The 26,067-nt window shown below is 35.4% G+C and overlaps 6 protein-coding genes across 6 annotated transcripts; 3 read left to right on the forward strand and 3 right to left on the reverse strand.

Moving 5' to 3' along the window:
- Window positions 1–4,589: 4,589 nt before the first annotated feature.
- LOC116136559 lies at window positions 4,590–6,204 on the forward strand. The gene is made up of 4 exons (XM_031422242.1): window positions 4,590–4,878; window positions 5,173–5,303; window positions 5,417–5,514; window positions 6,195–6,204. Exons 1-4 carry the CDS (start codon window positions 4,671–4,673, stop codon window positions 6,202–6,204), a joined length of 447 nt encoding a protein of 148 aa, XP_031278102.1. The 5' UTR covers window positions 4,590–4,670.
- A 648-nt stretch (window positions 6,205–6,852) lies between these two features.
- Window positions 6,853–11,235, forward strand: LOC116136518 (probable LRR receptor-like serine/threonine-protein kinase At2g23950). Its single transcript, XM_031422211.1, has 6 exons — window positions 6,853–7,385; window positions 8,059–8,222; window positions 8,517–8,569; window positions 9,180–9,303; window positions 10,242–10,400; window positions 11,029–11,235. Exons 1-6 carry the CDS (start codon window positions 6,875–6,877, stop codon window positions 11,080–11,082), a joined length of 1,065 nt encoding a protein of 354 aa, XP_031278071.1. The 5' UTR covers window positions 6,853–6,874; the 3' UTR covers window positions 11,083–11,235.
- A 653-nt stretch (window positions 11,236–11,888) lies between these two features.
- Window positions 11,889–15,145, reverse strand: LOC116136561 (pentatricopeptide repeat-containing protein At1g10910, chloroplastic-like; the record flags this gene model as incomplete). The annotated part of the gene is made up of 4 exons (XM_031422243.1): window positions 11,889–12,093; window positions 12,539–12,637; window positions 13,271–13,375; window positions 14,846–15,145. Coding segments are annotated over 4 exons (624 nt in total), but the record flags the coding sequence as incomplete, so codon positions are not given.
- Window positions 15,146–16,429: 1,284 nt separating this feature from the next.
- On the forward strand, window positions 16,430–17,020 carry LOC116136562. The gene has a single exon (XM_031422244.1). The coding sequence runs from the start codon at window positions 16,430–16,432 to the stop codon at window positions 17,018–17,020; it is 591 nt and encodes a 196-aa protein (XP_031278104.1).
- A 3,598-nt stretch (window positions 17,021–20,618) lies between these two features.
- On the reverse strand, window positions 20,619–21,182 carry LOC116136563 (UDP-glycosyltransferase 71K2-like). The gene has a single exon (XM_031422245.1). The coding sequence runs from the start codon at window positions 21,180–21,182 to the stop codon at window positions 20,619–20,621; it is 564 nt and encodes a 187-aa protein (XP_031278105.1).
- Window positions 21,183–22,557: 1,375 nt separating this feature from the next.
- On the reverse strand, window positions 22,558–23,369 carry LOC116136564 (UDP-glycosyltransferase 71K1-like). The gene is made up of 2 exons (XM_031422246.1): window positions 22,993–23,369; window positions 22,558–22,900 (listed from the first exon to the last, which is right to left on the reverse strand). Exons 1-2 carry the CDS (start codon window positions 23,367–23,369, stop codon window positions 22,558–22,560), a joined length of 720 nt encoding a protein of 239 aa, XP_031278106.1.
- Window positions 23,370–26,067: the final 2,698 nt, after the last annotated feature.

Below are 26,067 nucleotides of genomic sequence, written 5' to 3' on the forward strand. Positions count from 1 at the left end.
CTAATCATTTAATTTAGTTCGTACATCCTACGTGTTAGTAGTCATTAATGCTCAACTTTAATTAAATTAATAATTTTTTCTTTAAAGATGATTGATTTTTCGGTGATCATTCTTAGAGTGCTTTATGATTTATGAACAAAATAGAGATATGATACGAAACCAAAATATCAAACACACAAATTATAAACTGTAAAAGAAAGAAGAAGTATATGTGATTTACTCTGTTTCATCTAGGGCTGTGCAAAAAAATCTGATATCCGATCCGAATCTGATCCGCAAAAATCGGATATTCAAAAATTCGGATCAGATACGGATCGTTATTTTAAAAAATCCGAATATTCGGATCGGATACTGGATCGAAAATGTTAATTTTTTAAATTCGGATATTCGAATCCGATCCGGATTTTACAAAACTACGTTGTTTTGACTTTTGAGTGTAACAACTAACAATAAGTCAATAGCCCTAAGTCTAACACAATGTCAGAATTAACTCAAATTCAATTACTCAACTCTGTCTCTCTCACTCATCTCAGTCTCTCTCGGCTCTCGTCGGAACTCGGAAGTCGGAAGCCTGTCTCTCACTCTCTCTCACTCTCAGTCTCTCTCGTTGGAACACGGCAACACGCAGACGCAGTCACGCACAGCACAGACCTCACACACTCTCTGTCTCTCTCACTCTCAGAGTCTCAGTCTCTCTCGGCTCTCGCTGGCCGCTGCCTCGCTGGAACATGCAGTCACGCACAGTCGCACAGACCTCATAGTCACTCAAACTCTCAGACCAGATCTCAGCTCAGTCTCTCACTCAGTCACTTTCTCTCGCTCAACTCTCTCAGTCTCTTTCGCTCGAACACGCACAGCGGCCAGTGTCTCTCGCTCAACTCTGTCAGATCTCAGTCTCTCTGACGATTGAAGCCCCAAATCGATTGTAAGTTAATTTCTTTAGAATTTAGAGTTGCTGAATTTTGTTCACGTCATATATCCCTGAGGCTACAATAAATATTGAATCTACAAATTTGACTACAATAAAACTTTGTTTTTATAATTTAATCTTTATAAGGGGATAGCTGATGAGTCGAATGATGTGGTGGTTGAGTTTTCGTCACAAAAATGGCCAGAATCTAGCAAAGGACAGTCGAAAAAATGTGTTTTCTGTCGCCACGATTGGTGAGTGCAGGCTTGGGAACTGGGGGTTTTGTAGGGGAGTAGCGATGAGTCTAATGGTGGTGGTCGTTGGAGTTTTTGTCGTCAAAATGGTTGGAATCTAGCAAAGAATAGTCGACAACACACATTTTCCATCACCAGCGATCGGCGAGTGATGAGAGGGATAAAGGGTATGGTTTTGAAGAGGAGAGGGTGGGGGTTTGTGGTGGTGACAGGTTGATTTCGGGTGAAAAAATACCTGAAAAAAAGGGAAAGAAGGCAAGGAGCTAAAAAAATGCGTTTTCATTGCAGCAATTGGTAGGTGGAATGGCTTGGAACTTTGGGGGTTTTGAAGGGGAGTAGCCGGTGAGTCTAATGTTGGTGGTGGTGGTGGTTGGAGTTTTTGCCGCTCAAAACAGTCGAAATTTGGCAAAGGACAGCCGAAAAAATGCGTTTTCCATTGCAGTGATCGATGAGTGATGAGAGGGGATAAAGGGTATGGTTTTGAAGAGTAGATGGTGGGGGTTCCAATGGTGGTGGGGGTGGTTTGGTTAAGAAAATAGAAGAAAAAAGGGAAAGAAAGCCAGTCAACGAGTATGTAACGTGCACAAAAACATTGACTATACTAACGTGTGCTGATTCAAAAAATTTGAAATTTTTTTAGGTGAAACATCATTGGTTTGACCACGGTCAACCCAAGACCCACTTATTTGTTGGGTTTAGACCCGAGTTAGTTTTTAAAACATTATTTCTACAACAACTAATACTATATATCACCAGTATGGAGCCCTCGTTGGTTGAACAACTTGCAAAGTTGTACATTAGCGTGCTATTGTGGGACCACCACCTCTGCTACCAATAGCAGCAGCTCAAAGCAGTTGTCATCTTATCGTACACGACACCTAGTCCAGAAAGCACCTTTAACTTGCCTCATGCTATACCTTAATCTTACTCTGATAACTGCCAATCATAGCCTTCTTGTATACACTCAATTAGGGGGAAAAGAGGACACAATGCTACATTTGGCTGTCTTATAGAGTGAGTCCCTTGTTATAGTTTAGTGTTCACTCTAGTACCTCGTGGGCGAGGCTGTGCTTCTCAATCCTCAAGATAGAAGTCTAATGGGGATCCCTAATAAATTTCCTTTTCTACATCTAAATCCTAATTTTATTTTGAAATAATCAAGATGAGATAAGTTTGGTCAATAACATATTTGCATTAAATTCTTTAGGTTTGTTTTATCATATTTTTGTTTCTAACTTTCAATTGATTTGTGCATTTACATAATTTGTAAGTTTGTTGTTTTTTTGTTTTAAAGAAAATGTGTGATGCCAATATTTCACATGCCTTATGTTTATGTGTGTTTGACAATATATACATATTTATTGTTTCTAACTTTCAATTGATTTGTGCATTCACATAATTTATAAGTTTGTCGTTTTTTTGTTTTTAAAGAAAATGTGTGATGCCAAAAAAAAAAAAAAAAAAAAATGGAGAGTCTCTCCACTTTTCCACTTTCCAATCAAGCTCGAGCTTGTCAAGCCGAAATCTGGCAAGCTCAAACTAAGCTTGACAATGTAGCAGAGTTGAGTTGAGCTGAACGGCTTGACTTATGTAGCTAAGCTAAGCTAAGCTTGAACGGCTTGGCTCAACAATGTATCCGAGCTGAGCTGAGCTCGAGCGGCTCGGCTCGACTAATACCCCTAAGTCACACTAAGCAATATTATGTTTCTAAATTTGGACACACTAAATACTCCAATAATATAATAATGATCACTTAATGGGTATTTAAAAATGTTCCTCTATATTTGACATGACTGATGCTATTAGCCCCCCACCTTTTATCTTAGTTGACCCCAATTCCTATTTTCTTCTTATTTGCAGTTTCAGCCTTCATAAAAATTATTATATAAGACTCAAAATTATTTTTATACACTATCCATCTAGTGCAAGTACTTTGCTATTAATTTAAAATTTCCAACCAATATTTTAAAACCTAGCTTGGTCGGTTTAACCGGGACCTGTCCGGTGAGTCAGGTTGGGAGAGTAAAAAAACTGGGGGGTCTATTTGACCCAGATTCATTGGGGGTTGGACCAGGGGTACTGTAGCAACCTGCAAATGGCAACTTTCAGCGGCAAACATGAATCAAGGTTAGGCGGTTTTGAAGTGTGGATCACGATGAGTTGGGAGGTTGTGTTTTATTAAGTTTTAGTCTCCAAAATCACCGAAATTGGGATAAGAAACGGCGAAACCCTAGCTTCTGATTGCCGGTGATTGGTGGGTGGAATGGCTTAGGAACTTTGGGGGTTTTATGATATATGATACGAAACCAAAATATCAAACACACAAATTATAAACAGTAAAAGAAAGAAGAAGTATGTGTGATTTACCCTGTTTCATCCAATTAACAAGCTACGTTCAACAAAGTCAATATTTTTTCTATACTACCTCACATTTCTTGTTTACAATGAAGTAATTTGCCTTATAATTGCTATATCCCTCATTACAAAAGAAAAATATGTTTATATACTAGGTTTAAAAGACAAAACCCTAGTATTACAAGGATTCATATTAATAAGCTCAAACCTAATAAGAAATTAATAACTTAAAAAAATCTTTTAATAGTTATACATAAAAAAAGCCCAAACCGCCTATAGGTTCGGGGGCGCTAAATGTGTCTATGTGGCCCATTAATGTTGAAATAGTCGACGCAACTCCAACAATTTGTAAGTTTTTTTTTTTTTTTTAAATAATTGATCCATAAATAATAATATATCTAAAGTAATACTAGATATATAAACTTTTTATTCAAATTATTTTTAACAAATTGATGTGTCAGTTCTACATATTCGTCATGTAATCTTCTTTAATTATTTACTTTCTTTTTATTTTAAAATCACCCAATAATCTAAAAACAAATTAGTTTGTCTGACAGAATTTATATAAAAATTTTGTATAAAATATTATTTATACCTCTAAAGTAAATGATCATAATTATCTTTCTCCAAGGTCGGTAAGGGGATTGTAATTTCTAAACCTCGTACCTATCCGTAAGAAATCTAATTAAACTAGGTTATCTTTAAAATATTTTTCTAAGAATTTATCTATGTCTAGACAATTCAAAAAGTTAACTTAAAATTAACTTGAAAATGTTGTTTTTAGTAATATTAAACTTTGAAAATAATATAATGTGCCTAAAAGAAAAATAAATGCTTAATTTGATTCCCTTAACTGTTCTCTATATGCCCATTAATTTTCTAGTAATTGTCGAGCATTATATATTCTATGAAAACATAGTATATATCTACAAAGTCCAAACAAAGAATTGTCTTAGAGAAGCCCGGGATGAAGAGACAAACCAGCTTGGAATTATCAGTGAACATCCACAAATTTCTTGGTATAAAGAACAAAACAAAATTATGTCTAAGCCTTTCTCTGTGCACTTGTATAATTTCTTTATTTAGATTTTCATTTTCAGGGGAAAAATAAACCCCACCATCTCCCCCAAACACTTCAAATTAATAAATTTATGGAGCTACTCACATCAACAAGTGCAGGAGTGATTGTCGTAGTTGATGCCAATAGAAATAAAAAAAATGTTGATGCCCTTGACTGGGTTATAAACCATTTCGTTCGTCCCAGAGACAAACTACTTTTACTTGGAGTTCTTCAAGATTTTGGAAAGAAGAATTACTCTTGTTTCCCATTAATTAGCAATGTGGGCATCTCTGGTATATGTAAGTTTCTCTCTCTCTCTCTCTCTCTCTCTCTCTCTCTCTCTCTCTTTTTTTCTTAAATCTATATTTTAAGCTCCAAATCTTGAAAATATATCAAAACAATAATCATTTATTTTGTCATTCATGCGTGTGTTGATTATTTGAGTTACAATCTTATTTGAATTCATTGTGTTATTATGAACATTAAAATTGTATGTATATAGATATATACATATGTGTGTGTGTGTGTAACAAATGTTAGGAATACCAGAATAAACTTGGAGTTTCTTATTTCAACGAGGGTCAATTTTTTAGGGGAAAAATTGGAGTTCTCATCAGGACATGGTGAAGTAAATCCCAGAGAGCTTGGAGCAAAATTAGAAAGGAAACGAGTACAATACCAGAATAACCTTGAAAAATTCCATCGACAATGCAGGAGAAAAGAGGTTAGTGATCATTATAAATATACATTTGTAAAATTATTTTTTGCTGTGAATCTCTGAACCTGAAGAAATTGAGGATGTATCTAAAAAACTTAGTAAGTCTATGTAATTTATAGGTGAAATTGGAGGTTAAGCTTGCAGCTGGTTATTGTCCTGGGAAAATAACAGTCGATGAAGCACAAAACTCAAATACTCGCTGGATCGTTTTAGACAGGTTTTTCTCATTCACTAATAATACAAAATTTAATTACACACAAGACATTGTCAAAACCAAAGATCGAAAATAACCCACGCTCCTTAAACTTTTAAGAAGGGAGAACGACATTTTCCTGCCCAAGGTTTGATGAAACGACACTTTCCCACCTGTCAAGTTTCAAAATGACACTTTCTCACCATTCGTTAAGTTCTGTTAGTGTTTTCTGTTAATATTTGACTAAAAAGATGAAAATATCCTTAAATAATTTATTTCTTAGTTGGTTTATTATAAATTAAAATTTAGTTAATTCAAAGTCTTTATTCAATTATTTATTAGTCCAAGTATAAAGATACATTTTTTTCTTTATTTATTTAATTAATTAGGCATATTGATTTTTTATGTTAATTAGTAAAAATGAAAAACATTATAAATAATAGTTATGTGATATTGATGACATTATAAATAAATATTAAGATTATTTAACTTTAAACAATTTTATAGCATTACTCATAACGAGTAATGCTACATTTACACTACTCATTACACCATTTTCATTACACCATGATGTGGCATATCCCACATCCACACAAATTTTTAATTATTTTGAATTTTTAATATTATAATAAAATAATTATTAGTAAAATGGAGATGGTGTAATGAAAATGATGTAATAGGTGGTGTAAATTTAAATCTTTTAGGTGGGGTTAATTATTTTTTCTTTTTTGAATTTTTAATATTTGACTTTTTGGTTAATTAAAAAATAATAAAAAATTTATAAATTAAAATATTTAAGGGTATTTTCATATTTTCAGTAAAATATTAACGGAAAAAATAACAAAACCTAACGAAGGATGAAAGAGTGTCATTTTGAAACTTAATGGATGGGAAAATGTCGTTCTCCCTTTCAAGAATCTCATACCACGTGTCTATTTTCAGTTGTGTGCTTAAATTTTTTATGAAATTTTCTAAATCATTCCCTAAAACATATATAGATCTACTCAAATGCTTGATTTAAGCTTAATATAATTAAGTACAGACCTACATAATGGTTAGTGGGGGCTGGTGACCCCACTCAATTTAAAAAAAAAAAAATTTTAAATTTGATTTTTGTTTGTTTCTACTGTTGTACTTTGTAGATTTGATCTCACTTGTTTACTTTTCCTGTGTCTGTGTGTATATTCAACTAATTACAATACTATTCACTTAGTTTTTGATAAATTATTTAACTTAACTCGAGACATTTTGAACTTGTCCCTCCTAATTCTATGATCCGTCACTGAATGTAATTCTTGACAAAAATTTTCTTGGTTTTTTTGGAAGCCACTTTGAGAAATACCAAGGATTCATACGCGGGCATGTGGGATGCAACGTTGCTATAATGAAAGGAAAATATTTTGCAACCTTGATGCCATCAAAATTTCCCCTAATAACAACTTTAGCTTACCCTCCTAATTATTACGAAGGAACTAATCAAGAAGTTGCCACCAATGATCAGCCTGGAAGCCATGACAAAAATCCTGAGCAGGAACAAAATTCATCAGCTCAGCAGCCAGCGGCAACGCCTCATTGGTATCCTCTATCTTGGAGAAGTGGTTTCCCCCGAGCTTTTTCTTTGAGGGAAGTTGAAGAGATAACTGATGGTTTCGGGGAAGAGATCTTGCTTAAGAAATCGGAAAACCTGAACGTTTATGAGGGAATTTTCCAGGAAACGCCTGTGGTGATCAAATCTTTCCAGGAAGACGACGACCGATTCTGGACAGTGTTGATGATCCTTTCCAGGGTTCGCCATCGCAACATTATGAACCTGGTGGGCTACTGCTGCACTGGCAGTAGCCGGTTAATAATCAGTGATTTTCCATGCTTGGGTACTCTTGCCAGTAACTTGAACGGTAAGTATCTTGTTTTGCTATTGTTGAAATTATATGTCATTTTTGTGTCCTTACTTTGTTATTGCCAAAAACTCTACGCGTTGTTTTGGCCCGACAAACCCTTTTTTTTTTTTTGTTTAATCCTTAACTATAAAGCATAACTTAACATGTTATTTAAGTCAAAAGTTTTAAAATTTAAATTAAAAATAAATTCACTTTTCACATGTGAGAGTTTGTTAGACTTAGATATCAAAATTGATTTCTTATTGAATCTATTAAGTTTTTAGTGAAGTTAACATACATGCCTCATTTATAATTAAGTTTTCACTTATAATATATAAAATATAATTTCTAATATGAACAAACTAACATAACCTTCCATGTTATAAAAAAAGTCCTATGACCATTCAGTATAAAATGTAGGACTTTAAATTAAACTAGGTTATTTTAGTAATTAAGATTTATTATTATGTTATTCTGTAGACAAAATTGTTAACAGAACAATCTCTTTTTGTGGTGTGTATGATTTATATTTTATATGTAATTGATCTTAATGCTTTCCTGCATGATATTCTAGTACATATAATTACATATTTAATTTAAGATTGTGGATCCTCTATAGTATTTAATTATCTAAAATAATCCAATTCGTAGGATTAATTCTATTTGAAAAGTCATGGTGTATTAATTGTAGATGATGAGTTGGCGAGAAAATTGACATGGAAAGCAAGGTGGTATATAGCTATAGAAATTGGAGGAAGCTTGCGGTATCTTCATGAGGAGTGTGGAGATGGACCTATTGTTCACCAATCTGTTTGTTCTGGTCATATTGTTTTTTCTCACGGTTGCTCTGCTATGGTAAGATTTAATCATTCAATTACAGTCCATTTTCTACGGCTTTTAGAATGACCAAAATAGCTTAATTTCTTGTATATTAACTTAACTGGAAAAATGATTTTCGTAGAATGTTTAAATTTACGACTCAAACTCATATAATTCATTCTTCACCATTAAGCTTAAGCCACCTTTTCATTCAGGTTCATATGTATATGAAGGATTTTATCACTTTAAATCTTTATGAATTGAATTTCCATTCTATTTGTCAACAAAATTTGCTCCAACACTGATTTTATTCTTCGACTGTCGTTCAAGCTTTGCAATTTCTTGGCGGCAAAGTGGCTTAATCTCCAGGAATCACCAGCTGAGTAAGTCTCCCTTATATATATAGTTAGTAGTCTGGGTCAAAGTCAAAGGATATAATATGATACTTGTAAATAATTTTAAAATTATGATTCATTAAAAAAAATTAAAAATTTAGTAATTGGTCGAAGATGTATTTTTGATAAAAATATGAACAGATCATACTTGCATATATAGCTGGAGATATTTTGACAATATTAAACATATGTAACATTCAAGATATATCCTACTTAACTTATTATAATAAGATATTTTGTTATAATTGACGTTCGATTTTACAGATTACAAGTGTGACGTTCAATATTATAAAAAATTATTTTTTCTTGCTATACTACTAGGATTTTTAATCTTCTAGTGTGTGCGTATATGTGAAAATTCTCACATGTAGAAATTCTTAAAATCCAAATTCTATTTCTGATGGTGAGAACATATTGAATAAAAAAATTTCAATAGATTGTATCACATCAAGAACCTTTTGTCTTTTAATATAATCATGTGGTAAAAAACAGACGTCTAAATTTTTACAAGAACCAAGATATCCACATCAGAGAATACTATATACATATGACTTATGGCTGATGAAGTTGTTAATTTGATGAAATATGATTGTTGAAGAACCGAAAATTCGGAGCAAGATGAGAAGCTTTATATAGATGTGCGAGACTATGGAATGTTCCTATTAGAGCTCATCACCGGACAAAATGCTGAGGAGAACAAGGGGCAGTCTTTGCTTGATTGGGTAAGAAGATGATATCATGTTTAGGCAATTCAGAAAAATCAGTTAGGTATATTCAGATTTGTTGGGCGAATTTCCAAGTATATTCAAAATTGGAAAATATAATTAAATTTTAAACAAGTTTAATTTAACTATAATTGAATTATAAGGGGGTTAATCGGTATTGTTTTTAGAAAATGAATTCAGAAGATGTACATTCTTTTTATATAATATAAGATCTAATTAAAATTAATTGGAAAAAATGAACAATTTTTTTTTTTTTCAAATAACTCCTTTTTTTTTTTTTTATAATTTTTAAAGAAATAACTAAAAATAATGAAAACAATTCAAAATTTCTTTCTCATTTCCTTTACAGAATTTATTAAATTTTCTTATAATTTATGCATATATCTTTTCTGATAAAGGTTATAATCCAATGTATTTTCAATAAATGTTTTTTTTTTGTTTTCTACTAATTACGTAATAGTATAATACAAACTTTGATACAAATTGACGTGACAGTACAAAATGAGTATTGAGTGGAAGATGACATAATACAAAAAAGTCAAAACTAAATAATTTACAAGTATATCATATATGATTCTGGTAATAGAATCTTTTTTTAGTATAGTTATAGTTATAGTTATTGCAGAAAGAACAAGTATGGGTAATAGTAAATGATGTAGCAATAAAAACCGATGTTAAATAAACCAGTTTGTATTCATAATTTGTCTATATAACCTTATTGTACCGATTATGTATGCAATTAGAAATCATTCGACCTTACAAAAATACACTAGATTTTATTAATTGGCATCTTGATGGGGGCTTAAATAAGTTTATCATGTCGATTAGATTAATAATTATGGATAAAAAGAGAATAAATTAATTGTGTAGAGATATTATCTCTCTTAAATATATAGTGAAGTTGATTGATGATATCTCCTTCCTTTGAAACACAGGCAGTACCACTTATAAAAGATGGAAATCTAGAGCAAGTGAAGGATCCCAGATTGCTGGATGCTAATAGTGATAAGAAGATGATTCAATATATGGCAAAGGCTGCCTTGCTCTGCCTCAAATTTTATGATTCACCTCATCCCCAACCTACAATAAGTAAGGTAAGATGAATTTAAAGAGAGTCATTTTTTATATATACACGTACAATGGCGGCGGAACCAAGAAATTACATATAATGGCTAAAGTGTAACGCTCAATGAATGAGAAGACCAAAAGTATTTAGGAAATTGCATTTAAAGGGGGTCAAAGGGTAAAATTTAATGAATAGGGGTGGCCAAAAGTATTATGAAATTTAATTTTAAATTTTTTTTTGGACTTGGAGGGTAGGTCTGCCATTGTACAAGAATATTCTTTTAAAAAAGTAAATTCTCAATCCGAAGAATTAAATTCTTTAAAGAGCAAAACTTTTGTAAATTTCTATCAACTAGTTCAAGTTCCCCTCAAAAAAAAAAAAAAAAAAAAAAAAAAAAAAAAAAAATGTGAAGATTATAATTATATATTTATACAGTTAATCTTAAAGGTAAATATCTTAAAATTTTTAACGTATTGATCAAAGATAAGAAACCGGTTATTAGCTTCAAAAATATGAAATCGAAATTAGTGATTAATCGCTTACTTTTGATCTGTCTATAAAAAATGTCCGACTCGTGCATATATATATGTTACAAGTTGAATTACTAATTCATTGCTCTTGCCTCAATAACACAATGCTTACTATGATTTGTGCAGATTTTAGCAGTGGTTCGAGGTGATCCACTTGCCATCAGCAAGTGCTCTCCATAGAAAAGCTCTGCTTGAATTCATGGACTGAGACAAGAAGATAAGAAAAGGAAAGAAAGAAATTAAATAGTTTTTTTCACCATGAAAAATCAGTAACACAGAATCAAATGAGCTCCCTTCACTGTCTTGTTATATGGAAAACAATTGCTCTTTATAAGTGGGATATTGTTAATTTCCTACTTTATTTATTCAAAGTATCTCCCAAGACTATCAAACAATTGCCATTTTTCATTCAGAGTTCTAAGTTTACAGTAGGCTCAGCNCTTCCATCACTTGCATTTTATCAAATTAAAAGAGGAATGTGAAAGATCTGTACTGCATACATTAATTGAATGCATGTGAATCATTCCTATTTTATCAACAGCAATTAACGACGTCCTAAATGGTAATCATATAACGATTCTCAGCAATCTTTAAACATAAAAATCCGATTAAAAAAAAAAAAAAAAAGAACAATAACAAAATATTCTATTATAATCAATATTTGACATTTTTTTTTTTTTGTGAAACAATAGTCGTTTACAATTTCTTAAAATATAAAAATTCAATAATAAAATAAAAACAATATAATAAATAAACCCGCACAACGCGCAGGCGTGCCATCTAGTATTAGAATAAAACAAAAGAAAAGAAATAAAGGAGGCTCTAATAGATATTAAAAAAATAAAAGACCTTGTCAAGAAGTGATAAGCTGAGATTCACTCTACCTCCTCTGTTTGATGGCCCTTACTAGGCATGTCCACCATGGTCCGATAAGCAAGCAGATACAACTATATTTTATGAGAGTATGAAAGGTATTATAGTCAGGACTGATGGCTAATTCATCCATTTTCTTCATTACATGCAGAACACTCTCCATTTCACCTGCTCTGCAATAGGCACAGAGCATTGTATTTAACAAGACCAAGTCATATTTGTTGAACTTTGCTTCAAAATCCTTGGCCAACTGCTTCGCCTCTTCAAAAAGCTCACTGCGGCAGAATGCTGAAACCATGATACTATGGGCATAGCCATCTGCAGGTGGGATATAGAATTCATTTAGCATAATGAAAAGGTTACATAACTTCAACACTGATTTCCACACCTCACAAGCAATCCTGACATACGGAGATCAAACCAGGTCACTCTATTCAAAACCCAAAATCATAAGGACCTGTAGTAGGCTAATTCCATCAACCAACACAAGGAAACTACATAAAAAATCCAGCAAACATAAAAACAGTCCAAAAAGCAAATAGCAAATAATTTATGTGTTAAAAACAGAGCAAACCAGGATTTCTGAGATAAAAAATAAAGTAAAAAAAAAACGCTTTGAACTTAATTTAGTAATAACATCTTTTAAAATGGCACTGAAATTGACACAAGTAGTTTGCAGCATTCTTAGTCATCAACGATCAAATGGACTGTTTGATATTTAACAATCTTGCAAGAAAAGATCACCATCTAATGGGAGATTTACCAGATTTAACACTTTTTCCTGCAGTTCTGAGAAAACTGCTTTTGCTTCATCTAAACGTCCAGCCTTAGCAAGACCATCCATCAATAAACAATATGGCATCTGGAAAATGGTTTGCATACAATAAGCTACGTAAGTACATTTACCAAAAAAAAAAAAAAAAATGGATGGGTGGCTGGGAGGGAAGAGATTAAGGCACTTTGTAACTTGTATAAGGTTGAATGAGCAGATGTGCACTGAGCCAATTTTATCTGGTATAAATAGATGCAAGTGCTAAAAGCTGCAAGCAAAATTATTATCAAGCTACATTTAACTACCCACTTAAACAGCTACCCCACAGTCATTTTGGATTTACAAGGTATAAATGCTTCTCGCTCAAAAATATTTAAAATGTATCGTTCTTACAAGTATTATATGAGTTCAATGATAAATGAACAACGGGAACCAATCTATGAAAATTAAATATTAATCGTTTCTTATAAGAACTAGAACAAACCTTAAAAACGCAGTTAAGAAACATAAAAATTTGAAAAACTTGATCCTTAGACCAATTGTCTGGCACATTTCTTAAGAGTGCACTTCTAACAACCTTAACAGATAACCTACTATGATCTTAGTATCAATGAGAAACAACTTGTAGTCAGAAACATATATTTAAAGGTGAAATTCATAACCTCAACAGGATTCAAACCTCAAATTTATCATATAAAATACAACAAAAAGTCATCAACTTACCTCATCTTCAGCATAGCCTAAAGTGTCCAGCTCAGCTAATAGTTCACTTGATTTATCAAACAAACCCCCTCTGACATATACCTTTAATAATGTAGTCAATATTACCTGCAAGCATTTGCAGAATGAAAGGGATAGGATTCACAGAAGTTAAAGGAAGCACAGTAAATAAAATGGAGCAAGAGACACGTCTATGGAACATAGAAATCAAGCAAGACATTGAAGATGTAGATAATAACAAGAAAAGTAACGAGAAACAATCCCTTTATGAGTATTCTTTGACTGAGACTGACACAATAATACATTCAGGACAAATTAACAATCACTCTGACTGATTGCTCTACATTAGTATCTTACAGCATTAAACAGAAATAAGAAGGATTTCAAACAAAGAAGAAATAAAAGGGAAAAAAAATACTCTCAGAGAAGATGGACAACCTCTTATAAGAATATCAGCAACCTCACTTAGGCAATCGACCTTAACATTTTCGTTTCTATTTATAAAACAGGCATTAGGGCACACAGAGAAATTGCTTCCTAAACATATCCAAAGACTATAAAGTAGATCCATGCACAAGATAATTTTCAATAAACAAGATGAAATTAATGATTAAGCAACCTCACCATCTCATACTTATCGAAGAAGAATCTATGCAAAGATCTAAATTTTCAAATTTAAAGTTTCACCCTGTTTTAGCAACATCAGAGCAAAAACAGCACTCTCTTCCATTAAGTCCAGATCAGATTTCTGTATATAATAAATTCTAAACACTATGGTTGTTAACTTTAAGATAGAATAGCTTTGTTTAGAAATGAAGGTGCATTCAAGCACAACTTTTACTTATCCGTTATTACTGCAGAAGATAAGGATGAGCTTGACTTTAGAAACATATTCAAATAAGAACTTAATATTTTAAGAATACAGATGTTTCTCTTAATGTTCCATATGATATTTAATTAAGCACTTCCTTTCAGTTCCTTTCGGTGCCAAATTTGTATATAACAAATTATCCATCCTTTTTCTATTTCAAATTAGTTAACATGGATTTTGCACCATTATCTATGTCAGAAAAAAACATCATAAAGAAGATACTCTCATTTTTAGAGAAGAAGCCTTATTATGCATATGGAAAAACTTTTTAAAGCAACTCCGGACTAGGAAACTTGGTTTCAGTTCAATTCTTAGAATTTCTTATCAGTACAATGCATATCAGCACTGCATAAAAAACACTATGATCAGCAGCTCTTGAAAAGGAAGTAAAAGATCCATGATGTTAAATAGCTTCCTGACGAGGAAATGGATGGAGCAACTAAAGAGAGAATGGGACCTGATGACCAAGAAGAAATCTTTTAATTGTTTTTCGCTAATGAAACTTTAACGTGTTTCTATTCCAAAAAAAAATTTCTGATTTGACCAACATTATATAATGGCTATAGTGTTGAACTATATAAAAGCAACAAGACAATTACAACACCTAGAATTTTAGATTTATAGCTCAACCACCAAAAAATATCATTAATAAGTATAGCACTACTAAAGCTCCAGAATACAATGGCATGATGTATATGAAAACAAACCTTATTTGGTACTAACCCTGAAGATTTCATTTCTTGAGCCAACTCATCAGCCTTCTCATAGTTTCCACCTGAAGAGTAAGCATTTAGAAACGAGCTATCGTGATATAGATTAGGCGAATGACCCTCATCCTTCATGCAGTTAAAGTAGCTCTCAGCTTCTTCATGTAGACTATTTGAAGCACAAACGGCCAAAAGTATCCCATGCATCACACTGTCCCTTTGCAGCCCATTATGTTTCAATTCCTGAACCAACTCCAATGTCTTTGAATAGCGACGTTTGAGTTTAATGCAACCTGATAGAAGGTAAGGATGACAAAAGAAAAGAGTAATGAAGATCAATTAAAAATATAACAGATGAAATGGCATAAATTTGAAACAATATCTGCCAATCTCCTATGAGAAATAAGGATGTCTTACTTAAGAGGTATAGAATTTTAATATAGAACAATAAATATACACATCAGCATGAAATTAGTTTTCAATTACATTCGAATAAACATTTATACTTTTTCTATTTTTGGAATACAAACAATAAAAATAAAATATATTAGAAGAGGAAAAGGAAGAGCGAACCAGGTATCCACAGTGAAATCAAAAGCTTCCTAAATAGGGGTAACTAGTTCAATTCAAATATCAATATATTCGCATCTTGAGATGTCCAGAAAAGTAAAGAGACAGTTGATCTTCTCTTCCTGCACCACAAAGTAGCTTCTATTTTGTGGGCTAAGTTGAGCAAGGTAGACAAATTTTCCACTGGCTGTATCAGGTTCTTGTGAATCCATTTTTATGGAGAATGTTTTTTCCTTGGAAAGGAAAGAAAGCTAGGAATCAGAAGGAAGTGTGCTGTCTAAGCTATCCTTTAGCTGACATGAAAGGAACCACCATGTTTTTGAAGGAAAACAAGAGGAAGAATTTATTTGCTTGTAGAATAAAAACAGAAAAACATATGTTTACTCAGCTGGGCATATCATATGAAGAAGCTTTATAAATTAAAAAGGAGAAAAAAAAGAAGATCAAGAAGAAGAAGAAGAGTATGGCAGCATATACAGGTGGACTCTTTCTTTAGCATCAATATGGTTGTCAGTCAGAACATTCATTCAAGGAATGTGAACAACCCTGTTGAAGGTTGATGCTATGTTGGAAGTTGGCTGCCGAATGTATTTGAAACCTGGAAGAGTTTCTACTCTGCATGGACTGCATGGGAGTACTTCTCTTTTAGTAGCTTAAGATATACTGTAATTTAATGTTAATCCTTTGTTTAATGACTCAGCTTTTGTAATGAAGTAGTTAGCCTTTTGTGTGGCTTAGCTGAGATTAAGGAAAAGTAGTCTGCTGGTTGTTGAAACAGTAGTTGAAGTATGTTATATGCAGGTTTTGTCTAATGAAAATTTATGTCTAGTTTTTAGTTTTTTTTTTTTTTTTTTTTTTTATTATCTTTTTTTTTAAAAATGAACATGGTATCAGAGCTTCATCAACCAACTAACGTCTAAAAGATCACTCAAAAAACTCATCCCAAATCACCATCAAACTTCACTCTTACGCAAGAAAAACCAAAGCTTTTCAAAAACTGCAACCAGTTCACGCATGGCTTCCCAATCTGCATCTCTCTCACATCCAGTGTTCAACGGGGACCAGTACCACATTTGGGCTGTTAGAATGAGAGCCTACCTGAGAGGACAAGGGTTGTGGCAGTATGTGGAAGAGGAGAAACAGCCACCCCAACTTGGTCCAAACCTAACCTTGAACCAAATGAGAATGTATGAAGAGGAAATGTCCAAAGCTCCAAGAGCTCTCTCTCACATACATTCGGCAGTAACAGACCTTGTATTTACAAGGATAATGGCGTGTGAAACTGCAAAGGAGGCTTGGGATAGACTAAGAGAGGAATTCATGGGAAGTGATACAACCCGTAACATGCAAGTTATGAATCTGCGCAGGGAGTTTGAAATGCTGAGAATGCAGGAGGTAGAGAAGGTTAAGGAGTATGTGGATAGACTCATGAGTGTGGTGAACAAAATCAGATTGTTGGGAGTTGAGATGAGTGACAAGATGATAGTTGAAAAGGTGTTAGTAAGCCTTCCGGAAAGATTTGAGTCCAAGATATCTTCCTTAGAAGATTCAAAAGACCTCTCCCAAATCAGCCTTACCGAATTGGTACATGCTCTGCAGGCCTAAGAACAAAGAAGGTTGATGAGGCAGGAGGACTCAAATGAAGGTGCTATGATGGCTGCTCAAAAGGGAGTGAATATGCAGGGGAGTAACAGAAGATATGCTGGGGATAAGAGAGGAAAAGAGAGAGCTGGTGGACAGTGGGGAAAACAGAGTGGAGGAAGAAGTTATCCACCATGTTCCCACTGCAAAAAGAAGGGACATCCAGACAGCAAGTGCTGGTTCAGGCCTGGGATTCAATGCAGGGGATGCAAACAATTCGGCCACATTGAGAAGGTGTGCAGGAACAAGGCTGCACAGCCACCACAGCAAGCACAAAGTGCAGATGAACAGCAGCAGACCAATGAATCAGAACAGCTGTTTGTAGCTTCATGCTACTCAATGCAGACCTGTGGAGAAGTTTGGCTGATAGACAGCGGATGCACTAACCACATGGCAGCAAATGTGGAGAACTTTGTCAGGCTGGACAGGACATACAGCTCCAAGGTTAGGATTGGAAATGGTGACTATGTAGAAGCAAGAGGGATTGGAGATGTGGCAGTCCAAACCAAGGCAGGAACTAAGGTTATTTCTAACGTTTTGTTTGTACCTAAAATTGCACAAAACTTGTTAAGTGTAGGTCAAATGTTAGAGAAAAATTTTACCTTGCATTTCCAAAACAATTCTTGCATTATAAAGGATAGAGAAGGAAAGGAGTTGTTGAGTGTAAAAATGCTTGACAAAAGCTTTCCACTAGACTGGAAAAAACCAGAAAACTCAGCATTAATCACCAAGGTTGAAGAGTCTGAGTTGTGGCATAGAAGGCTTGGACATTTTCATTACCCTGGAATCAAAGAACTCAAGTCAAGGGACATGGTAGTAGACCTGCCCGAAATAGAAGAGAAAAGGACCTTGTGCACAGCCTGCCAACTTGGCAAACTTAGCAGGCCACCATTCCCTTCGGATCAAGCCTGGAGAGCAAGTCACAAGTTGCAATTGATCCACTCGGATGTGTGTGGCCCTATGAAGACAGAATCTCTAAATGGCAGCAGGTATTTTGTACTCTTCATTGATGACTTTTCAAGGGTGGCTTGGGTCTATTTCTTGAAGCAGAAAAGTAAAGTGGCTGCTGTGTTCAAAAAATTCAAGTTGCTGGTGGAGAATGAAGCTGGAACCTTGATCAAAGCAGTGAGGACAGACAATGGAACTGAGTACACCTCAATGAGTTCAAGTCAATCTGCAGCTTAGCTAGAATACAGCAGCAGTTCACAGCACCATATACCCCTCAGCAGAATGGTGTCTGTGAGAGAAGAAACCGAACCATTATGGAAATGGCCAGGTGCATGATGACTGGAAAAAGCCTCCCTAAAGTGTTCTGGGCAGAAGCTGTCAATACAGCAGTTTTCCTGCTGAATAGGCTGCCCACCAAGGCTGTCAAACATCAAACACCAATTGAGGCATGGACTGGGATCAAGCCAATAGTAGGGAACCTGAAAGAATTTGGGAGTATAGCCTATGTAATGATCCCAGCCAGCAAAAGGTCTAAGTTGGATGACAAGGCAAAAATTGGGATATTTATAGGCTACAGCAGCAACTCTAAAGCCTATAGAGTTTATGTTCCTGAGTCCAAAAAGATTGTAATCACAAGGGACATTAAGGTTGATGAATGTGGAGTATGGAATTGGGAAGAACAAAGGGTTGATGTGCAGGTTGAATCAAGTCAGAATGAGAGAAGAGAGGGACTGATTCAAGAGGCAGATTCAGATGAGGAAGAAGATCATGCTGTGAGAGGAACTAGGACCTTGGCTGATGTGTATGAAAGGTGTAATACGACAGTGGTGGAGCCAAGATGCTACTTTGATGCTGCAAAATCTGAGTTATGGAGGGCTGCAATGCAGGAAGAATTGAGCATGATCAATAAAAATCAAACCTGGAAACTGGTACCTAGACCTGAAAAAAGAAAAGTCATTCAGGTTAAATGGATTTTCAAACTGAAAATCAACCCTGATGGCTCAATCTACAAGCATAAAGCAAGGTTGGTGGTGAAGGGTTTTGCACAGCAACCAGGCATTGATTTTTCAGAAACCTTTGCCCCGGTTGCTAGGCAAGACACAATCAGGCTGTTGTTGGCTCTTGCAGCTCAGTTCAACTGGAAAATTTTCCAGCTGGATGTCAAGTCTGCATTCCTAAATGGATGGATTTCAGAGGAGTTGTATGTAGAGCAACCCGAAGGCTACCAGGTTGAGGGAAAGGAGGACCATGTGTACCTACTGAGGAAGGCATTATATGGCCTGAAGCAGGCACCTAGAGCCTGGTACAACCGAATAAATGACCACTTATGCAGCCTTGGATATATTAGAAGTCCTAATGAACACACTCTCTACATTAGGAAAACTGAAAAGGGAGTGGCTGTGGTTTCTTTATACGTTGATGACTTGTTGGTGACAGGGAGTAATCCTGATGAATTGGACCAATTCAAGTTGGATATGCAAGCTGAATTTGAAATGACAGATTTGGGATTGATGAAATACTTCCTTGGCATGGAGATAACTCAAGGTGTTGGGGAGATTTTTGTTTGTCAACAAAGGTATTCAACCGAGCTACTTTCAAGGTTTGGAATGGAGAATTGCAAACCAGTGAATACCCCTCTGGTTCCCAACCTGAAGTTAAGCAAAACAGATGGTGCAGAGTGAGTTGATGAAGGGAAATACAGAAGCCTAGTAGGAAGTCTGCTGTATTATACAGCCACCAGACCTGACCTTATGTTTACAGCAAGTTACCTCTCAAGGTTTATGAGCAACCCAAGTGAATTGCACTTTAAAGCTGCCAAACGTGTGTTGAGGTATGTGAAAGGAACCTGCATGTTAGGCATTTGGTTCAGAAAATCCGAAAGTCTGAAGCTAATGGGGTACACTGACAGTGACTGGGGTGGATCCCTGGATGATGCAAGAAGCACCTTTGGTTACGTGTTCTACCTGAATGAGGGTGCTATCAGTTGGATGTCAAGGAAGCAGGAAATTGTGGCTCAGTCCACTGCTGAAGCTGAATATGTATCTGCCGCAGCAGCTGTGAACCAGGCTGTGTGGCTTAGGAAGATGCTTAATGACGTACAGCAAATGCAACTGGATCCTACCATGATTTTGTGTGATAACCAGTCGGTTGTAGCAATGGCAAACAACCCTGTACTTCACGGCAGAACAAAGCATATTAAAATTAAATATCATGCTGTTAGGGAAGCTGAACAGTGTGGAGAAGTGAACTTAGTTCACTGCCGAGGGGAAGACCAGGTTGCAGATATCATGACAAAGGCTTTATGCAAATCCAAGTTTGAAGCCTTGAGGCTAAAACTTGGTGTTTCCAGCCAAAGCACCAAGGTGGAGTGTTGAAGGTTGATGCTGTGCTGGAAGTTGGTTGCCGAATGTATGTGAAACCTGGAAGAGTTTCTACTCTGCATGGACTGCATGGGAGTACTTCTCTTCTTAGTAGCTTAAGATATATTGTAATTTAATGTTAATCCTTTGTTTAATGACTCAGCTTTTGTAATGAAGTAGTTAGCCTTTTGTGTGGCTTAGCTGAGATTAAGGAAAAGTAGTCTGCTGGTTGTTGAAACAGTAGTTGAAGTATGTTATATGCAGATTTTGTCTAATGAAAATACATGTCCAGTTTTAGTTTTTATCTCTCTTCTTCTTTGAACAACCAGCATCACAAAAACGAACAGAAGGTACTGAAAGAGCCCAAGATAAGCCGCACCAGAAGGGAAGAACAAATAAGAAGGAACACCAAGTTCATTGGCCACATCAATCATTGATGTACAAAAGAAATCAACAACCAATCCAGCAAGTGAGATTGAATCAGAACCGGAAAGCACATGCTTGATAATGGTTTCTTTAACAGAAGCTTTGTGACAATCTATGAACTCGGTTAAGAACTTTTCTGCAGATTTATTAGCTTCTTGGGAAGGAGAGAAGTCTGCGGTCGGAGGAAGATAGATGAACTTTATTTGAGGGTTGGATTCAACAAATGAATTGGTGTATGCAGCTGTAATAGATGTGTCAGTAGGAAAATCTATGACAGGAATGGTTTTCGAGAAACGATTATCTCGACTTAAGAAGCGCTTTGCGAGCTCGATATTGGGAATGAGATGGCCTGTGGCCGATACAGGGATGAACACAAGCTCAGCTTTCTTCATTGTTGGGGGTGGTAGTAGCTAGTGGTGAACATTATTATATATAGAGATATTGTTTTATAAAGTCAATGTTTATGAGTCATTTTATATATGCAAAACTGCAAATGGAAATAATCAAATCATGAACAAAGTTTTAGGTGGTGGAAAATATTATATGCAAATGGAATTACTCGATCATCGACAAAAGTTTAGGTAAATGTATAGATTATATGCATATGTTGTCATTCCATTTGGCCATTATACTGTATTAAGTATTATTATCGTAGGAAATTATAAATAAAGTATTTGAAGGTAGATGATCAGTCACATGTTGATCGTGGTTAACCGACAGTCAAAGCAATGCAACTCATGGCTTTATTTCTTCATTGTTGGTGGTGGTAGTAGCTAGTCATGAGAGGAGATGAAGACATATTGAAGCATTGAGTATTCTTAGAGAGAATCCTGAAGTCAATCTTATACATGCAAATCGAATAATTAATCATAGACAGTTTGAAGAGAAAAGAAGTGAGTTCCTCTTTATTATATTTTAAGAAAGTCTTAGAAGATTAGAAATGGCAATAAAACTCCATCACTGCTAATCTCTGCTCTTTCTACTCTGTTCTTTGACCTTCTTCCTAACTTTATTATCTCTCCATCACACATTTTATAGTAATCCAATCTCAACTCCACAGGCACTACCAAATCTTTCACCATTCGGAAAGCATTAATCTGTTGCTCAGCATACTTAGGCCATGTCACAATTGGAACACCAGACCACAAGCTCTCTAATATTGAATTCCACCCACAATGTAACAAAAATCCTCCAATTGAACTATGAGCCAAGACCTCCTTTTGTGGTGCCCATCCACCCACCAAACCAATCTTCTGTTAGAACTAGGATACTGACTACCAATTTCAAGGCGTGTATCAATGCCACTTTCTTAAAGGAAATTTCCCTCTTTATAGTGCAAATATGATCAGCGAATTTTTTTAGGATACAATGAAGAACTTGCTTGTGTTATACACAAAACAGAAGCAGACTTGAGAGAGTTTTAATTATACTAGAAGTCTAGAATTGTAGTCTTATTTGTTTATACTTCTACATAAAATCTTACTTCTAATATAGGACTGTTGGTACCTTTTAAAGAGAAGGTACCTTTTGGAAAACCCTTTGAGATATGGTCACAATATTTTGAAGGTACATGATCTTTTGGAGTTACACGACCTTTTGATAATAGATATTCCCAGTTAAGAAAATGTCTCACATCTTTTTTGTTCTCTCCAATAACGCTTTTGGCAAGATTTCCTAGAGATGATCACTCTTGCAATTGCTTGGCCCTTCAAATTTATCTTTTATTGATGGCTTCCGTAAAGACCATAGAAACCTGTGCCCACATTGCTACAGCCCAAGTGCAATTTCTTTCACTTGTTCTTCACCAAAGCTCCCCCAGCTTCCAAAGCACAAGAAAACAACTGATGAATCAGGCGGATCATCAAGACATTTCATGATCTCATCCAAATCTAACTTCTCACTCTGACGTCCCTTTACATCAATAACTGGTTCGACTGTGTAAACTGGTAGCACATTCTCAAAATCTTTCAACAAAGACTTAACCGCATGAGATTCCAGTTCCTCGAATGTGTTGACAATAATCCTGTTGGTCTCCTTGAATCTTCTTCCATGGTTCATAAGTGTAGTGTACCCACCATATTTATTTAACAAAAACTCTGGTAGACCGTGCCTGGAACAGGATTAACACAACTAGGGATCACCAACTCACCATCAAACTCTTAAAATTTTCTACCAACTTCATCATGTCAAGTTGGAAGGTACAACAACAGACCAAGATAAGGAGCACCAGAAGGGAAGAACAAATAAGAAGGAACACCAAGTTCATTTCCTTTATCTATCATTGATGTATAAAAGTAATCAACCACCAACCTAGCAAGTGAACCTTGGTCAGAACTGGAAACTACATGCTTGACAATAACTTCTTTAACACTAGCTTTATGACAACCTATGAACTCAGTTACAATTTTTTCTATAGATTTATTAGCCTCTTGTGAAGGAGAGAAACTTATAGAAGGAGGAAGATTGATGAACCTTATTCGAGAGTTGGATGCTGCGAGTGACTTGATGTATGTAGGTGTCATAGCATTTCTATTACGAGCATAATGCATGAGAAGAAATGTTTTGAGAACCATATTCATCTTGATCTAGCAAACGATTTGTAAACTCAATTTCGGGAAGCAGGTGGCCTACGCCTGGTAAAGGGATGAACACAAGCTGAGCTTTCTTCGTTGTTGGTGGTTGTAGTTATGTTGGTTTTTGCAAGAGAATACAAGAGAGAAAACTGATGAAAGAGAGACAAAACAAAGGCTGAAGAAATGCTCTGTTTTGCATTCAAAAAACAAGGATAATTTATACGAGAACCCGCCACTGTTTCACCTAAAGTTTTGCAAATTTAAAATTTGAACAAGACACATTCAACTAATGCACGTACAAACCTATCAAATACATCACTTAATTAAACCTAATTCACCTAAACACATCACTAAAATCATTCTAAATAGTAACCAAAAAACTGCTTCTCCACGCACAGTGGAAGTTCAAACGGCAGCAGCAAAACATGCAATTTGAATTTTTTGTCATCTTTATCATTTCTAGCATGATATTACAATCTTCAACATTCTTCCTTGATATCTTTGCTGGAAACACCAAGTCTAGGCCTTAGACATTCAAACTTGGCTTTGGATAAGGCCTTGGTCATGATATCTGCAACTTGTTCTTCACCTCGGCAATGCATCAGCTTAATTTCTCCATCTTGTTCTGCTTCCCTTACAACATGAAACTCTATCTTTATATGTTTGGTTCGACCATGAAGAACTGGGTTTTTGGCCTTAGCTAGTACTGATTGATTGTCACAAAGGATCACAATAGGCCTCATCTGAGTCTGCTTTAAATCATTCAGAATTTTTCTAAGCCAAATGGCTTGGTTCACGGTAGCAGCAACATAAATGTATTCTGCTTCTGCTATGGACTGAGCTGTAGTTTCCTATTTTTTGGACTGCCAACAAATAGCACCTGAATTCAAGAAAAATACATAGCCGGAAATACTCCTCATATCATCAATGGATTCAACCCAATCACTGTCTGAGTATCCAACAAGCTGAAATTTTTCAGACCTCTTGAACCACACACCAAATTCAAGATTGCCTTTAATATATCTCAACACCCTCTTGGCTGCCTTGAGATGCATTTCACTCGGTTGGCACATGAACCTAGAGAGAAGACTTGTTGCAAACATTAAATCAGGCTTGGTTGATGTTAAGTATAGCAAACAACCTATTAAACTTCTGTACAGACCCTCATCTTCCTTCACAACCCCATCTTCTCTGCTCAGTTTTTGATTTGCAACTAGTGGAGTATCCACTGATTTGCACTTATCCATGCCAAATCTTTTAAGAACTTCATTAGCATACTTCCTTTGATTGACAAAAATCCCACATGAAACTTGACTGATTTCCATACCAAGGAAGTAGGACATTTCTCCCAGGTCTGTCATTTCGAATTGACCATGCATGGCTTCTTTAAACTCATTCAATTGACTTGGACTACTTTCGGTGATGAGAAGGTCATCTACATAGAGTGAGACAATAATCAATTATCCTTCCAGCTCTCTCACATATAAGGTGTGCTCATTGGAGCTCCTCAAATATCCCAAACTAATCAAATAATCATTGATCGTACTGTACTAGGCTTTAGGAGCCTGCTTTAGGCCGTACAAAGCCTTCCTTAAAAGATATACTTTGTTCTCTTGACCTTTACTTGGTACCCTTCCGGTTGCTCAATATAAATCTCTTCATTGAGCTAACCATTCAAGAATGCAGACTTGATTTCAACAATTTCGGGCATGTTCTGGAGCAGCTGTTTGGTCTGAATTTCTTTAAGGCTATGGTAGTGAAAATGGCCAAATCTTTTATGCCATATTTTTTATTCATCTACCTTAGCACTATGAGCCTTAAACTCTAATTTTTTCCAGTCAATGGGGAAGCTTTTTTCCCATCATTCTAACCTTCATAAGTTCACAGCCCTCACTATCTAAAATTTTGCAAGATTGATCCTAAAAATGTAGGACATATTTTCTCTCTAACATTTGTCCTACACTAAGCAAACTTTGGCTTATTTCAGGAACATAAAGAACGTTAGAAATCAGCTTGGTACCTTATTGAGTTTACACAGCCATGTCACCTATGCCCTTGACATCTACAAACTCTCCATTCCCTATCTTAACCTTGGACTAATATGCCTTGTCCAAGCTGATGAAGCTTTGCAAATTCGGAGTCATGTGGTTGGCGTAGCCGCTATCAATCAACCAAGTCTCATTGCAAACAATTGCTCAGCTTCTTAGCCTTGCTATTGGTCTTCAACCATTCGAGCTTGCTATTGGGAAGGTTCTCCTTTATTTTTACAGACTCTCTCTATGTGGCCAAATTGCTTGCAAGCCATGCATTGGATTCCTGGCCTGAACCAGTACCTTTTCTATGAGTGTCCCTTCTTCTTGCAGTGAGAACACGGTGGATACTCCTTCATCCCACCTGATTTGTTCTACTGATTGTTGGCCCTTTCCTTCCCCTTCTTGTCTCCAGCATTCTTCTTATTTCTTCCTTACACAAACTTCCTCTTGTGAGTTGCAATCATAGCACCTTCACTTGCATCTTCTTGTCTTAAAAGTCTCCTCTGCTCTTGAGCTTGTAAGGAATGGACCAGCTCAGTGAGAGTGATTTGAGATAGGTCCTCAGAGTCCTCAAGAGAAGAGATTTTGGACTCAAATCTTTCAGGTAAGCTCACCAACACTTTTTCTACTATTCTTCTATCTGTCAACTCCACCCCAAGTAACCTAATTTT

The sequence above is a fragment of the Pistacia vera genome, unplaced genomic scaffold (assembly GCF_008641045.1).
Source record: "Pistacia vera cultivar Batoury unplaced genomic scaffold, PisVer_v2 Contig317, whole genome shotgun sequence".
In the NCBI taxonomy this organism is placed as follows: domain Eukaryota; kingdom Viridiplantae; phylum Streptophyta; class Magnoliopsida; order Sapindales; family Anacardiaceae; genus Pistacia; species Pistacia vera.

Coding starts and splice junctions, on each gene's coding strand:
- LOC116136559 (XM_031422242.1), top strand. CDS start 4,671: ATGGAGCTACTCACATCAACAAGTGCAGGAGTGATTGTCGTAGTTGAT. Junction 4,879..5,172: donor TGTGGGCATCTCTGGTATAT/GTAAGTTTCTCT, acceptor TCAATTTTTTAG/GGGAAAAATTGGAGTTCTCA. Junction 5,304..5,416: donor GACAATGCAGGAGAAAAGAG/GTTAGTGATCAT, acceptor TGTAATTTATAG/GTGAAATTGGAGGTTAAGCT.
- LOC116136518 (XM_031422211.1), top strand. CDS start 6,875: ATGAAAGGAAAATATTTTGCAACCTTGATGCCATCAAAATTTCCCCTA. Junction 7,386..8,058: donor TCTTGCCAGTAACTTGAACG/GTAAGTATCTTG, acceptor TATTAATTGTAG/ATGATGAGTTGGCGAGAAAA. Junction 8,570..9,179: donor CTCCAGGAATCACCAGCTGA/GTAAGTCTCCCT, acceptor TGATTGTTGAAG/AACCGAAAATTCGGAGCAAG.
- LOC116136562 (XM_031422244.1), top strand. CDS start 16,430: ATGGCTTCCCAATCTGCATCTCTCTCACATCCAGTGTTCAACGGGGAC.
- LOC116136563 (XM_031422245.1), bottom strand. CDS start 21,182: ATGAAGAAAGCTGAGCTTGTGTTCATCCCTGTATCGGCCACAGGCCAT.
- LOC116136564 (XM_031422246.1), bottom strand. CDS start 23,369: ATGAATATGGTTCTCAAAACATTTCTTCTCATGCATTATGCTCGTAAT. Junction 22,901..22,992: donor CCTTATCTTGGTCTGTTGTT/GTACCTTCCAAC, acceptor ATCCTGTTCCAG/GCACGGTCTACCAGAGTTTT.